This window comes from Bidens hawaiensis, unplaced genomic scaffold (genome assembly GCF_021521415.1).
Source record: "Bidens hawaiensis isolate Kalapana, Puna unplaced genomic scaffold, B.hawaiensis_p1.1 tig00001576_1, whole genome shotgun sequence".
Lineage (NCBI taxonomy): Eukaryota > Viridiplantae > Streptophyta > Magnoliopsida > Asterales > Asteraceae > Bidens > Bidens hawaiensis.
The window spans coordinates 243,798-259,352 of NW_027491089.1; the positions used below are offsets into that span (position 1 = coordinate 243,798).

General features: G+C 35.3%; 3 protein-coding genes across 3 annotated transcripts; 1 reads left to right on the plus strand and 2 right to left on the minus strand.

Annotated features, from left to right (window-relative positions):
- Positions 1–757: 757 nt before the first annotated feature.
- LOC143588640 (serine/threonine-protein kinase PCRK2-like) lies at positions 758–1,982 on the minus strand. Its single transcript, XM_077069596.1, has 4 exons — positions 1,758–1,982; positions 1,438–1,674; positions 1,311–1,325; positions 758–880 (listed from the first exon to the last, which is right to left on the minus strand). Exons 1-4 carry the CDS (start codon positions 1,980–1,982, stop codon positions 758–760), a joined length of 600 nt encoding a protein of 199 aa, XP_076925711.1.
- Positions 1,983–6,239: 4,257 nt separating this feature from the next.
- Positions 6,240–11,044, minus strand: LOC143588493 (uncharacterized). The gene is made up of 3 exons (XM_077069484.1): positions 10,961–11,044; positions 8,837–8,947; positions 6,240–7,771 (listed from the first exon to the last, which is right to left on the minus strand). Exons 1-3 carry the CDS (start codon positions 11,036–11,038, stop codon positions 6,641–6,643), a joined length of 1,320 nt encoding a protein of 439 aa, XP_076925599.1. The 5' UTR covers positions 11,039–11,044; the 3' UTR covers positions 6,240–6,640.
- Positions 11,045–12,251: 1,207 nt separating this feature from the next.
- LOC143588649 (uncharacterized) lies at positions 12,252–12,821 on the plus strand. Its single transcript, XM_077069607.1, has one exon. The coding sequence runs from the start codon at positions 12,252–12,254 to the stop codon at positions 12,819–12,821; it is 570 nt and encodes a 189-aa protein (XP_076925722.1).
- The last annotated feature ends 2,734 nt before the right edge of the window (positions 12,822–15,555 follow it).

Genomic DNA, 15,555 nt, shown 5'->3' on the forward strand with positions numbered 1-15,555 from the left:
TTAAATAATTAATATTCTATTGCTAGGATTTTGTTTTCTTTAACCCATTGACACAAGATAGGTATTGCTAAGGTTTCTAGTTCTTTTTATTGTAACAATATTCAATTAATTAACTTTGGTGCAATACTTATTGATGTAAGTTTGAGCTTAGTTTGAGTTCAATCTTACAGCTCGAAATTGACAAGTTAACAAGTTAAGTTTTATTCTTCCATTCACAAGTCCAAATAGTCGGACACGAACCAAAAAAATTGATATAGATTCTTCAGCATACATGTGTCGTCAAGTCTAAGCAACATTTGGATGTCGCTAACCTGACATCTCCAATTCTAGTTCTACCGCCTCTTTCACCAACTTCAGGACCTCACTCATCTTTGGCCTCCGTTTTGGATCCAGGACCAAGCACTTATTGGCTATAGAAGTTACCTTTTGAATCGATTTCACAGAATACCTCCCTTCAAGCCTTGGGTCAACTGTTAGCATTGACATTCCCGTACACACATAACAGCAACCCCACCTCATGCATTCTGGATTATTTTCAAGGTTTTCTTCAGAAACTGGAAGTCCACCAGTAATCAACTCCTGTAGAAAGCTACCATAACTCCATACATCCATTTTGGTTGTTAGACGCCCCCTTTTCGACATATTCTGGAGCTATATATCCCTTTGTTCCTGGCACCTACATTTGTTTCATCCATGTGATTTCATGTTTCAAGATAGCTTAATAGCAAATAACAAAAGATGGCTTTATTTTAGATGATCATACCGACGCTGTCACTCCATCTTGAGGAGGAGCTTCTCTAACAAATCCGAAGTATGAAAGCTTGGCATTCATTTGGTTGTCTAGAATAATATTGGAGAGTTTGAAATCGTTAAAGATGATCTGTAAAATGATCCAAAGGAACGAATCAATATTTTTGAGAAACACTTTCTATAATAACTAAAAAATCAGGTTTTTTATAAAAAAAATTACGATGCAAAGAACAATGATAATATAAGGGTAATCAACTAATGATTAAACTAACCAATGAACAATAATGACAAAACATCAATAGTTATCCTAATATTTAAACCATATATAAAGTAATTAATAATTAGTCTTAAGATCAAATACAAACAACTCTTAATGTAAGAAGTGTACAAATAACTGAATAATTATACTCACACTAGAGTAATTATTATTGCTTTATAGTTTTTTAATAGAGTAATTATTATTACTTAGGTTCATTTTGTGTGTGTGTGTAATTACTCTAGTTGAAAAAGTAATAATTTATTCTTGTTATTTGCATGTTTAGTAGGTTAATTTCATTTACCAGATCCCATAATAACTAACAAACATAACCGCAAATGTTAAATCAAATTTTAACAAGAAGTTAGACAACTAGTATAATCTAAAACAAAGCATTAATTTGATAAATGATTTATGTTAATTAACAACACCTCATGGTTGATTCCCTCATGTAGGTATGCCAAACCGGTAGCTGCATCTTTGGCTATTCTTAGTCTCATGCTCCAAGATAGAGAAGATAAATGACGATCTAAGCTTCTTTTAGGAGAATATTCATACACCAGAAACCAGTTGCGTTCGTTCTCAATACAGTATCCAATTAACCTCACAAGGTTCAGATGCTTAATATTCCCGAGAAGTCTCACTTTTATTTCCCACAGTCTCTTTCCCTGACACAAAAAACGTAAGAGGATGGCAAATTAATTAGCATCTTCAAATGCTTATGTTTTAAGGAAGTTTAAGGAAGACTTGCCATTTGTGCTCGTTTAACCGGCTTCACGGCTACATTAATATTATTGTAAGGATATTGTAAGCTCTTGATCACCGCCATATAAACACTCTCCCCAGTCTCTAAAGACTGGTTACATAGTTTCGTGGCTTTCTGAAGATGAGCATATGTGAAAACTTGAAGAGTGTTTTCTTGTTCAGGACTCGTTTCATTATGTCTTACGATCAAACATTGGCAACAGAACACCATTTTTCAACCCTCGAATTAGTGACTTAAGAGAAATATGGATACGTACCTTAGTATCTATACACATATGACAATAGTAAAGGAACAACAAAGTCATCAGTATTACAAAGCTCAGTTTTCTTCAAAATGGAGATTTATGAAAATCGAATAACTACAACAAGTTAATCCAATTACACTAAAATTAAACAGCCAACAATTTTCACGTATAATATAATGAAAACCAAGTCAACTTTCAGTTCATAATCCCACTAAAGGCGCTGCCCGGCCTCTTGAAACCCCAATGGTCTAGGGGTTTCGACCCTTAAAACCATAGATGTTTAATTTTAACATCATAAATCATAATACTAATGGAGCGAATGTTTATTTCACACCTTGTAACTCATGTTAATGTTTATATTGATTTCTTATTTGGTATCAAAGAAATACACTTAAAACTAAAATGATATTGTTGAATCTAACATCACCAAAAATACATGTATTGAAGCTATATTATGTTTCACAAGCAAAACGTAACAATATCATCATGGTACTAAATGTTTAAACTCCAAATAGCCTACTATTTTACATAAATCGTTGCTTTTCAATGGCTACAAAGTTTTTTTTTCCTTTTTCCTATCAAGAACCCTTCTAAAAAACCTGTTATTAAGCTTGTATTTAGTCAATTTATAGTAAATGAAATATCATAGATCGATACGCATATCTTCATTGTGCTTATCATATGTTTTAAATCGATCTACCGTTCTATTCTCTATTTTCACTACTAGAAAACAAGTCATGTTCCACAAAAAATTCCTACAAATTTCATACGACAAGTAGTTTTAACAGATTTCCAACAAAAAAAAAAATAAGCTTTAAGTCAAAATAATTTTTGTAGGAAAGTTGTAGGAAGTTTACAACCACGTGTGTTTGTAGTAATTTTGTAAGAAAAGTTATTGGAAAACAGTTGAAAACGATTTTCAATCATGTGTTTTTCCAACATATTTTTTTGTTGGAAAACTGTTAGAAACTGGATTTTCAAACATATCTTCTACGAAATCAGTTGTAGAAAAACATCTCTTTTTCTAGTAGTGTTTTCTACCAACTAAAACCTAAAGGCCAGTCGAACTCATGCTTTTGCATAAAAGAAAACAATAAGATTTCATTACAAATCTGAACAAGTCTGGTGACAAATATGCAAATTGCTGATCTGTTTACTGAAATCTTGGTATCTAAGCAATTGCAATTTGCAACTTCTACATGGTAAGTTGGATATTTGTGACCTGATGTATTTAGAAATAAAACCCTAACAAATTCTTCATATAATGTATGAAGCAAAACAAAGACAAAACTATAATTGACTAAAAAACAGTCAAAAGAATTCCATACAAATCCATGCATGTTTGATTTGAAAGAGTAAAAGAAAAAGCAAGAGAAAACACACCTTTTAACTCCAAATAACCATGAATTCTCTGTGGAGTTTAGACTTTAGACTTGCACCCTTGGGCCTTGGGAGTTGGGAGATAAAACGTGCAAAGGCGCGAAGAAAGAAAAGTCAACCGAATATAACAAATAGAAGTAAACTTAAAGAAGAAAGGATTCCAAATTTAAAAGTCACCGCCAATTTAATTAGTGGTTTATTAATCATTAGCACATATTTTAATAGATTAAAATAGTTAGTTAGGTGAATCGATGTGGGTGTTGATTAAGACTTGGGATCTTATGGTTTTAGGTTCAAAATCTGACATACGGGATTTTTTTAAAGTTGTGGATTCCCTCCTTCATAGTGTTCTTAGGTGAGTCAGACCTATAACGTCAAATCAGTATAAAGTATTGACATCATGTATTAGGAAAGCTCACTCATGTATTAGGGATAGTTCTAAATGCGGAGAAGGCGAAATTGGTTTGTGTGTTTTCGTTGGCTGACTAATAGATAAATAACTAACTAAAATGATTGAAATAGCATATTTGCTATCTAAAGTGTTTAAAATGGTGTTTTACCATCAAATTTGAAAATAGTATTCCAATCTGGCATTAAACAACCTTAAAAAAGGTACAAACTTGAAAATGAAATTATTTGTCGCTAACATGTATGGTTTTGTCATTCACTCATTTGTGTACCTCTATCTTAAGAATACAGTTAAGAATGCAGGTAGTGGTGACAGGTGAGATTTTAACTAATAAAAACTATTGTGACTTTAACTATAAAATATGTATAATGGAGGGGCTTTAACTAACCGAGTTGTTAATCATTGCTTTTTTGTTAAATTTTTTTGGGTTTAACGCTACATTAGTTAAAGTAACTCAAACTTCATAAATTATTAACTACTAAAAGAATTTACAACTAAATACTTAAAATCATGAATACAGATAGAAATACAACACGATAATATTAAATTTAATATTCGATATATTTTGCTAATATTTCGACTTGCCTTTTTTCATAGGGTGTGCAAGGTGAAAGTCTGGTATCATTTTGTTTTCTTCTCCCTAAAAGCGAGCAATCGGTCGATTTTGGAGTTCACACTTTCAATTTTCTCCTCGACCTTCGAATTTAGTGTAGACGAAGACGAGGATTTGGCTTTTGCTTTGCTTTTGTCTCTCCCAACCAAACGAATCAGTTCGTCCAGGGTATTAAATTCGTCCTTCATGTCATTAAAATTTATATGAGAATGCGCACCCGAATCCTCAGAAAATGTCGAGAAACACACGGGCCAATGTGTACACCTCATCACTCGACCCCCTCTCGAACATTTTCTATTGGCCTCGAACTGGGTTGTTTTTCTTAAGTTTTCTTTTCGTCTTGCTCGGTCTTGTTCCTTGGACTAGACGGGTTGGCGGGAACATTTGTTGTGTTCATTGTATTTTGGCAACCATATTGGGTGTCTGGATGGCCTTGTAGAAGGTTTTGGCAAATAGCTTGCATTATAGAGGTTTTGTTGTGGGTTTTGTTGTCAGTCTTGGTAGAACAAGTTGTCCAGTGGGGCTAAGATGATGTGGTCAGGGCCGCCCCTGGGGTGTGACAAGGTAGTTGACAGCCACAGGCCCGACACTCGCTAGGCCCGGATTTGTTTTTAATGAAAAAATTATATGTATTTTTATTAAATACAATATCTATATTTAATTATTAAACTTAATTGCATAACCAATAGTTTGGTCTAGTGGTAAAGAGTATTACTCCCAACCAAAATGTTATGGGTTCTATCTCATTTGACACATGTTTAATCCTATTTTTATACAAAAACTTTTTACACAATCAATATTATAACCAAGTAAACTCATATAAAAATTAAATTGTTTAAACCCAACAAAATACTTATTTTACGTAAGACCCAAAAAAATTTTCGCTTTCGGCCCAAAATTTTTTTTCTTTCTCAGAGCCCGCCCTGGATGTGATGGTGGGTTAACGACCATCACACATTATCTAATAAATTAAAATAAGTTCGGACATTTGTCAATCAATCAGACCTTCTGAACTTCTATTTTCTTGTCTAAAATAATGAACCACTTTTTACAACTTGTGAACCTTCTAACCCACCTTGATTACCATTAATTGTTTTATTACATTCCTTTTTATTTCGTGCCTCTCTCTTTCAAATTATATCACTGGCCTTAATAATAAGTTTAAGTTCTATGGATTCTAAATAATAAGTTCTATGGATTCTAAGTGTAAGCCATAACATCGCATTAGCAATATGAAAATCTATATTACACCAACCATGTCCTTTGGTCCAAAATACTATCTTTACGTTGACAAGTACAAAGTTTAAACACTTTAGTTTAAGTCGAAGATCATAATCCAATAATAATAGAATCTGAGCCTTAAAGAGTTAAAGTGGGTGAAGAATCATATTAGACTATGTGTAATGGACAAATGAGAGAAAAGAAAAGGGGGGGGGGGTCGCGTCATCAGTTTTTGGGGCCAAAGATCATCATCACACATGTAATAAGATGCAACCTAGACAAGTGAAGTAACGAGATGTAAGGCATTTGATGGTGAGACCAACTACAAATCTAACCAATACAAATATCCCTCACATTTTTATTAAAATAATAATAATAATTGTTTTTTTTTGGGTTAAACCATTAGACCCATTTGAAAACTTACCCCCCTTCACATGGGTGGTAGCGACCTGACTAAACTTTTCATTAACTAACCCTCTTTCACAACACTCAACGTTACAAGTCAATGAAGAACATATTACAAGCACCTATAAGATTAAAGCCAAGACAGAAATGATTCAAGGAGAAACCAAAGCCCGGTCCAGTCCGTACTCGCGGGTTGAGTCTGATTCCAGGTAGGAACTGCGAGGTCGGGTCCGGAACCAGTTTTTTTTTTCACCTCTACACATTTACCTAGTATTTAGATAAGCATGAAAGTAAATAGTTTCAGATTTTCAGCAACAGATCAGCATCTTATATTCTTATGACTTTGTACCTCAAAGTTGTAGATCATGATAACAAAGACAACAAAAGCATGCCATAAAAGTATATAACCATGAAAGCTATCTCATATAAAAGCAGGTTTCAACAGATTTCCTGCAAACCATTTAAATCCTTCAACACCACAAAGCTGAACAAAAATAAAAACACTAACAGAACCATAGTCTCTTCTCAAACAAACCAAACCCTATAGTCCATGAATATCCAGCTCAGCACTGTACACCAAACACGCTTGATTTCGATTACACCTGACCCATCTTTCGCTTATTCTTCAAAATCTCACTAAGCGGTCTAGGACCCTGAAACAACCCATCCGACCTGCTTCGATCATTCGACTCAAAATCTCGATTTTCCCTGGCTTTTTTCTTCTCTTCTTTAATTTGCTCAAGCGTTTTCGGTCCAGTAAATGCACCAGATTCCTCCCGAGATTCTCGTTTATGTTGCTGACTTGGCTTTCTTAACCTTGACACATCTGAAGAAAGAAACCGAGGTTTCTTTAAGCGCGGCCTGAATCTGTTCTCAGGGACAGTCTTTTTTTGCCAGCCTCTACGGTCAAAGTCAACACCACCACGGGACCCACGTGGTCGAATGTTTCTCCGGATACGACGGTCTAAGTCAACAACCTTGACTTTCTTCAAATGGTCACGAAGATCGAGACCTCTTTGAACATTTAAAATCAGTCTTTTATGAACATTCCTTTTCTTGAATGAAAGACGGTTAAAGATGCTAACCCTTGATTGCTCGGGAACTTTATCAAAACGGTTATCTTCGAAATAACGAAAGTCAACCTCCTTGTGCTCTTCTTCACCGTTGGCTGAGTAAAAGTTAACCTCATTTTCTTCATACTCTAGTCTCTCTTTTCCACCTTCAACATAAACATCAAAACCGGGTGATATATCCAACCACTTATCGTTTTCTAGATAACCATCTGAACTCTGATCATCATAAACATCAGATTCACTTTGAACAAATTCTTCTCGTTCTACATTTTCGTCACTGTCAACAAATTCTTCTTGTTCTACATTTTCTTCACTTTCAACGGACATACTTCTAGAAGCTGATTGGTGGGAATCTGGTGTGTGCTTGACCACTGTATATGCAGGGTCGGCTGGGTCAGGATGAGTGTAAACGGTTTGGACAGGTGTCGGTAGATTGTAGTTTACAGAATGTAACGGTTTTTCATAAGGAATTTCATTTTTAATCATGGGTTTGTTACTGGCAGTTGGTTCATGAAGAAACGGGCATCTGTCGGCTTTATTGCAAAAGCCTTTCGAGTAGAAGTAACATGGGATGTTTGTTTTTTCTACAGGTAAAGTGGGGCCATTGTTTGAGTTTAACGGTTCATGATGCGCTTCCTTGAATCCCTCGAGTGGCTACAAAAGTAACAGAATAAAATCAGTAATTAAGGCAGACAGGTGAATAATTAATCAACATAAAAGTAAATAAAATCTGATCATTGTCATAAGCTGTGAGACCAAAGATAGGTGATAAATGGTCCAAATGAAGTGTTAATGATTGTGGAAAATGTAAAATGCATGCTAGAATATCCGAACTACAGGTGGAAATTAAAAGCCATTTTCTTCATGTCATGCTTTATCTCAAACAGGTCAATGTAAAAGAATTAGATAAAAGGGAAACAAAAGAGACGGTTAGCAAATTGCCTGAATCTATTTTTAATGCATACGACCTCCTATATAGTATATTCGCAGATTTATATTTATTGTTATAGATAAATGCTTTGTATAAAATTTGTCAACATCATATTGGTGAATCACCACTACAATGAAGAATCAAATCCTATTTAATTCTCTGTACAAACCTTATCCATGATTTCTTACCTTATATGTATTATTATTGTGTAGAGTTCAAAATCATTGTCAATACTCTTAATAAAGTAGTGAATCAAAGGATCTACTAAATTATGCCCTTTTGGCCATAGCAGTCGTGCATAATCAAGTATTACATGTTTGTACTTGTTACTGCACTACGTGAGGCTAAGCCACTAAATTATGCCCTTTTGGCCATAGCAGTCGTGCATAATCAAGTATTACATGTTTGTACTTGTTACTGCACTACGTGAGGCTGAGCCAATTAGTTAGGAGACACACTCTACTCTTACGTGTCTAAAATTGAATGTGAAAAGCAATTAAATCATTATAATGAAAACACCTTGATAGTGGAATGATACATGGTTGAAGTAGACAAGCAATACTTGAGAAAAGGAATTATTCAAAAAATCAAAGCATTTACACCATGATCAAATTATTTCCAAAAAGGTTTTTCTATTCATGTACTCCATATATCTCTCGAATGTGCATGCTTGTTAGTGCATTTATGCATTATTCAGGTATTTTGTTATACGTGTTATGATTCATCTTCTAGATACACAACATGACAGAAAAAGCTACAATATTGGCTAAAACATAGCATGAACTTACAGGATGCCTGAAAGCACAATCGGGATTATAACAGCAACCTCCCAACCAATACCAGCAATCTCTAGGGTTCAGCCTAGCAATCTCGCTGTGCCTGTAGTCACATTCGATTCCCTAAAACACACAATTATCAACAGTAAGGTTCCACTATAGAATTCATCAGATATAAAATCAGAAAAAGACAAAAGAAAAGAACAATATAAGTGTGCTTATGTCCACGCTGACAAGCATAACATTCATCACACAATCACCACTATATCTGCCACATATTAGATAATAACTATGAACTCAAGATAACTGATTACATAATAGCCTAACAAGAAAACCAATTACAAAAGAGAATGAAAAACCAAAAGATTCATATGAAATTCAGAGCCATTAAGCCAATCAACTACATTTTACAAACAAATTAAACTCTCAAATGTAAGTTAACCTAACACTCATATATCATTTCCATGATTGAGAAACGATACGTTTCCATAACACAAACTGATAGCAAACCCTATAAATCATTCAAATAAGTTTCCATACACAATATTCTGACAAAAACAAACAAACTACATTCCATATCCCCAAATCTACGCATTATAATGAAAAATATGAAATAAGAACAATATAATAACAAGAATCATAAAACCCTAGCATACACGGCCTCGAAAGTGCATATCTGAAACATAACAAATTAAAGAAAACGTAATGCGAATCTCCGATAACAATAACCGCTGCATTCGTTAACGCAGTTGAAAGCTTAAAATTAATAATTAAACAATTTTCACAATATCTTACCACAATCACTCACAGATTAATAATAATGATGAACTCGAGATAATACCCTAACAAGAAAGCCAATTAGACTATAAAAGAGAATGAAAAACCAAAAAAAATTCATATGAAATTTAGAGATATTAAGCTAATCAACTACATTCTACAACCAAACTAAAGTCTCAAATGAAAATTAATCTAACAGAGTTGGTAGTAAACACGATAAATCAATCAAATAAGTTTCCATACACACAATATTCTAACAAAAACAAACAAATTACACTGCATTATCCCGAAATACACACATTAGAACGAAAGATACGAAATAAAAACAACACAACAGCCAGATTCATAAAAGCATACACACCCTCGCAAAAAGTAATACGAATTACCGATAAAAATAACAATCGCTATATTGATTAACGCAATTAAAACCTTAAAATCAACGAACATAACAATTAACTAAAATCGAATATGAACACATTACTGAACGCAATTAAAACCTTAAAAACACAAATGTACACATTACAGAAAGTTCACGGACACAAATGAGCAAACGCAGCCTCTATTCATGTTCGTTCATTTAACTGAACGTAAAGAATTTCTTGTTCGTGTTCGTTCATTTATTAAACGAACGAACGCGCACGAAGTTCCCGCCAAAAGGTTCGTGAACGTTTGGTTCATTACAGCCCTAATATTCAGTAAAAACAAACAAATTGACAACCCTAACGCATTACATCATCCCCAAACACGCACACGCTATAACGGAAACTATAAAATACGAACAACCGTAAAACCCTAGCACACACATTATAACACATAACCGTTACATTAATTAACGCAATTGGAACCTCAAAATCAACAAACATAACAACAATTAACTGTAATCGAATACGAAACCGGTTACGAAAACAAATAACCCTAAACACACACATTATATAAAAAAACTACGAAATCCGAACAATCGTAAAACCCTAGCATACACATCCTCACAAAACACATATTCGCTACAGTCATCAACGCAATTAAAACCTTAAACTCAACTAACATAACAACAATTAACTGAAACTGAATACGAACAACCAAAGTATAGTCTCAATTGACATTAACCTAACGGAATCGGTAGCAAACCCTATAAATCAATCAAATAAGTCCCCATACACACAAATTACATTACATTATCCCCAAACACCTACACATTATAACAAAGAACTAGTAAATACGAATAATATAAGCATCAGATTCGTATTAGTGTAAAACCCTAGCATACACATTATAACCGCTACATTCAGTAACACAATTAAAAGCTCAAAATCAACAATTAAGTGAAATCGAATACGAAATATAAACCAGAAACGAAGATACCTTCTTGCAAGTGAGTGGAGAGGCTAGGAAATAGACGCAATCAGTGAACCGCTTCAGTAACTCCTCTTCATTACCCATTGATTGATTAATGTGAATGAATCGGTGAGGTTTGTGAGAGTGTGTATGTATGAATTATGTTACGGTTAGGGTTTCATTTGGTTGGTTTAAGAAATTGGGTTTCATTTTTATTATTATGGAACTCTGTGTGAGAAGAAGAGGAATGAGTTGGTCTCTCATTGAGGGGCACAATTATTGGTACCCTACACCTTAAAACAACTAAATAAGATTAAAATTAAAAGTAAAAAATTATAACTATTACATTCTTAATAAAAATATATTTTTTGGCCTTCCTTTTTGCACTTGAACATTCATTTTTGTTTAAATATTTTTGCACTTGAGTCTTAAAAACTTAGCAAGAATCCTTAGATGCTTCCATCTTTGTTCTGGGCTTAAAATAAATCTAAACTCTTCGGTTGTGGGGTTCAAGGATTAGTGGTCTCTGATATGGCTAAGGAATTAGGATGTAATCCCGGTTCCTTTCCTTTCTTTCATCTCGGTTGGTGCTAATATTAACAACTGGAACGGTGTAGTGGAGGTGCTCGAAAAAAGGCTTTCGATGTGGAAAGCTAACTCACTCTCAATCGGGGGTCGGCATACCTTGATTAAATCAGTTTTAGAAAGCCTCCCTGTTTACTTTCTTTCTTTATTTAAAGTTCCAGCAAAGGTTATGGACATTCTTGAAGGTGTTATGAAAAGATTCATTTGATTTGAGAAGAAAAATCCATTGGCTGGCGTGGGATAGAGTGACTTTACCGTATGACAGGGGTGGTATAGGTCTTTCCAGATTAAAGGACGTGAACCAGTACCTTCTTGCCAAGTGGGCATGGAGGTTTAGATCTGAAAGGGGAGGTCTATGGAAAAGGGTGATTACGGCTATCCACCGCCAACAGTCGGGGTGGGGAGCGGTTCCGGTTAACAAAAAATTTACAGGGGTTTGAAAAAACATCGCAAATGTTGTGAACAAATTGTCTATAGCCGGAAAGAAAATAAATGATTTTGTTAAAGGGGAACTAGGAGACGGTAGCGAGATTGTTTTTGGTCGGACATCTGGACCGGGAACGAATGCTTGAGATCGATCTTTCCAAATTTATACAAACTCGAGAAGTATAAAAATTGCAAAGTTCGCAACCGTTTTAAGTGGCAAGGGAACTTTATTGTTTGGGGATGGGACTGGATACACGATCCGTCCTCAACGATTGAAAGACTAGAATGGGAAAATTGTATTAAAGTTATGCTTTTGGCGACATGGAAAGGTGGAACCGATTCGTGGGTTTGGTTGGGTGACTCGACCAGGTTGTTCTCGGTTAGATCGGTCAAAAATCTGCTAGTCTATAGCAGAGATAATTCTACTAACTCGGTTGTGAAGTGGTGTAAATGGGTTCCGAATACATGCAATATAAACATATGGAGGGCGGAGTTGGATAAACTTCCCACCCAAGTGGCTTTGAGTAGAAGGAACATCCAGGTTCCTTTTCGGCTTTGTGGTCTCTGTGACTCGGAAATTGAAGCGGTCGAGCACGTGTTAGTGGGCTGCTCGGTGGCTTTGAAAGTTTGGGACTTCGTGAGCTCGTGGTGCAAATTCCCTCCGATTTTCGCCTTCTCGGTCAAAGATTTGTTGGATCTTTATTCTAGCTCGGGTTTGGGAGTTGACAAAAAAGTGGTTTTTCAAGGAATTGTGATCATAGCATGTTGGAGTATTTGGAAAGCAAGGAATGACCGAATTTTTGAAGGCAGGGTGGTCAAAGTTGAAGATATTGTAGGGAATATAAGATCTCTAGACTTTTTGTGGTACAAATATTGATCTAATCGTAAGACAATTGAATGATCTAAATGGCGCAATTTTAACTTGGTGTAAGTTTCTTTTGGTGTGGCCTTTCTCCGGCTTGTGGAGATGAGCGTCTTGTTGGTCTTTTCGGCCAGTTTGTTTAAACATGTACCCAACTTAAATCCACCAGCCCCCTACCACTGACCACCACCACCACTATTGAATCACCGCCTCCAGTCCATGAACCACCACTAATATGTAGCTCCGACGATCACTATGCGCCCCAATCTGAACCTCGACATCACCTCCAGCAGCCCCACCTCAGCGCATCTCCTATTTCTATCGTTTAATACCACAAGTGTCTCCACAAGATCTATGTTTCCAACACCGGAAAAACAACATATACGATGGCCTGCAACATATCGAGAGAGATACAGTGGATGAAGTCAACTTATCTATTTCTGCCTGTTGATCGAAGCCCTAATCGAAAAGTCGAGAATGATTCAATTTTTTTTTGGTGTCCAGATTTGGGAGGAATAAGATCATAATTCTAATTTCATCTTGAGCAGATATGGTTGTTGTGAGGCAGCTATGGTTGTGCTGGTTATGACATTATGATGGTGGTGGGTGGTAGAAGGGGATAAATGGATGATGAGGTATGGAGTTTAAGGTTGATGAGGTTGGGAAAAAGTGGATTAGGTAAAATGGATTAAGAAAAGAATAATAAAATGCCACATACGCATGCCAAGTCATCAAAAACTTTCACGTCAGGAAAAAAAACTAGCACGGGTTAGGGTATGTTAAGTTCAGGAGTGTCATAAACAATTAAGGTGAAAAAATGTATTAAGTTCGGGATGGCTAAGAATATTTATACACTTTCGATTTTTTACATATTCTTGGCCATCATAATTCATACGTTACATTTTTGTTTTTTTGTGCTCCTCTTTTACATGTTTATTTAACTTGCGTTGGAAAATAAAATGAAAACAAAGAATCGAACTTGTGTTGGAAAAAAGAAAAAAAATCCGTTAAGCCATCGGGACAGAGGAACATCAGTTTAAAAACAACGTATATGCATTGTTAATACTTGTTTCGGTGTTACATAAACATTAGAAATATGAAATGAAGGCCCTAAGATCTAGCTTGACCCAATAACACTATTGGGCCGGCCCTAACCGGATCGGACAGCGAACCATACGAGCAACTAGTTAAGGCTGTAAAAAAGTTGTTTAAAAAAATTATTTTTTTCATAGTAAACCGGTTCAACCAGCCTAGTTTTCCGGTCGGACCGGCCGGTTCTGGGAGCCGAACAAACTGTATAGAAGCGCCGACAAGTGGAGCAAATTCCGGTAGGATTGTTTCGACCGGCCGGTACAGTCTCACCAACGTTGCATGTGATACTCCTTTATCTTTTAAACCATATGTAGTCAAAACTCTTTATATAATGATGTTTTGTGATACATTGCGTCCCGGTCAGTAAAGGAGAGTTGTAAAAAGTGGTGTAATGGTAAAAAAGCCTCAAAACTCTCATACAATTATTAAATTATTCCTCTCTTTCTCACAAACGAACCAAAACTTTGCTCTAACAACTTTTACGTGGTAAAATTCTAAACTGAAACATGGATGGTAAACTATACAACCTTTGAAGCCATGTATGCAAGAAACTTATGCAGCCCACTTACCAAACCTTTTAGCATTAAATTGATGCTTATGTTGTCTAACTTATAACCTAGCTTATGAGGTTTGGTGCTTTCACTGACTGGCATGTGGGTCTTCTGTTTTAGTTTTAGGTTTTCTTTTAGGCTTGCTTTTTGTATACATGGGTAAATTTACTTTTAATGTGTGATTTATTGCCATTCCCGCTTTTGTAGAGGTGGTAACGTGGTTTGGATGTGAATTTAGTGGTCAGGATTCAATCCTTATGGTGTACAATAATATATAGTTGTTCATACAAAAAATGTGTGATTTATTACTTTTGTAACATTATAGTTGCTTTGAATTTTCAGACTAAGCACGATGTGAATAATGATTTTTATATATATTCAATTTCTGGAGGGTGGCTGCATTGTCTGTTGTAATGCGTGTTGCTCAAGTTGTATTTTGGTCTTATGTGTGTTGGTGTTGTATCATTTGATTTGCCTATTGTATTCCTTAGGTTCTTTAGTTTTTAGCTGACATGTGTCATGTAGCTTTCCACATGTCTCTAAATCTCAGTTTTATACCACTGCTCCTATGTTCTCATCCTCACTTTTCTTTTCTTTTTCACTCAAGACTATTTCTATTCTTTCATAAAAGGTTGAAGTCACAGATAAGGGTAAATCACCTTCTCTTGTTGACCTAATATAAGTCAACTTATATCCAGACGGCAGTGGCTACAGGTTGTTTCTCTCTATTTTCAAGGGTTGCAAAGGGTGGGGGTATGAAATAATCAACTGATACATTGTTCTCATTTACTAGATCAAAATATATACAAATAGAAAAGCCTACAACTTACGAACTAACCGTAACAAACTAGGAAAACAATATATAATTGATTCTATACATATTTGCAATGATTAACTTGAATGTGTTTGAATATTTTGGTGGGTCACGGTATTATCTCTAATATACCCCCCGTAAGATGGACGACCGAGAAATAAGTCCAATCTTGGATAGAAGAAGTTGATGGCGGTGTTTGAGCAATGGTTTGGTGAGAGTATCAGCTAGTTGGTCATCACCGGAAATATGGGTGACCCGTAAGGAACCCACTTGAACTTTTTCACGTACGAAG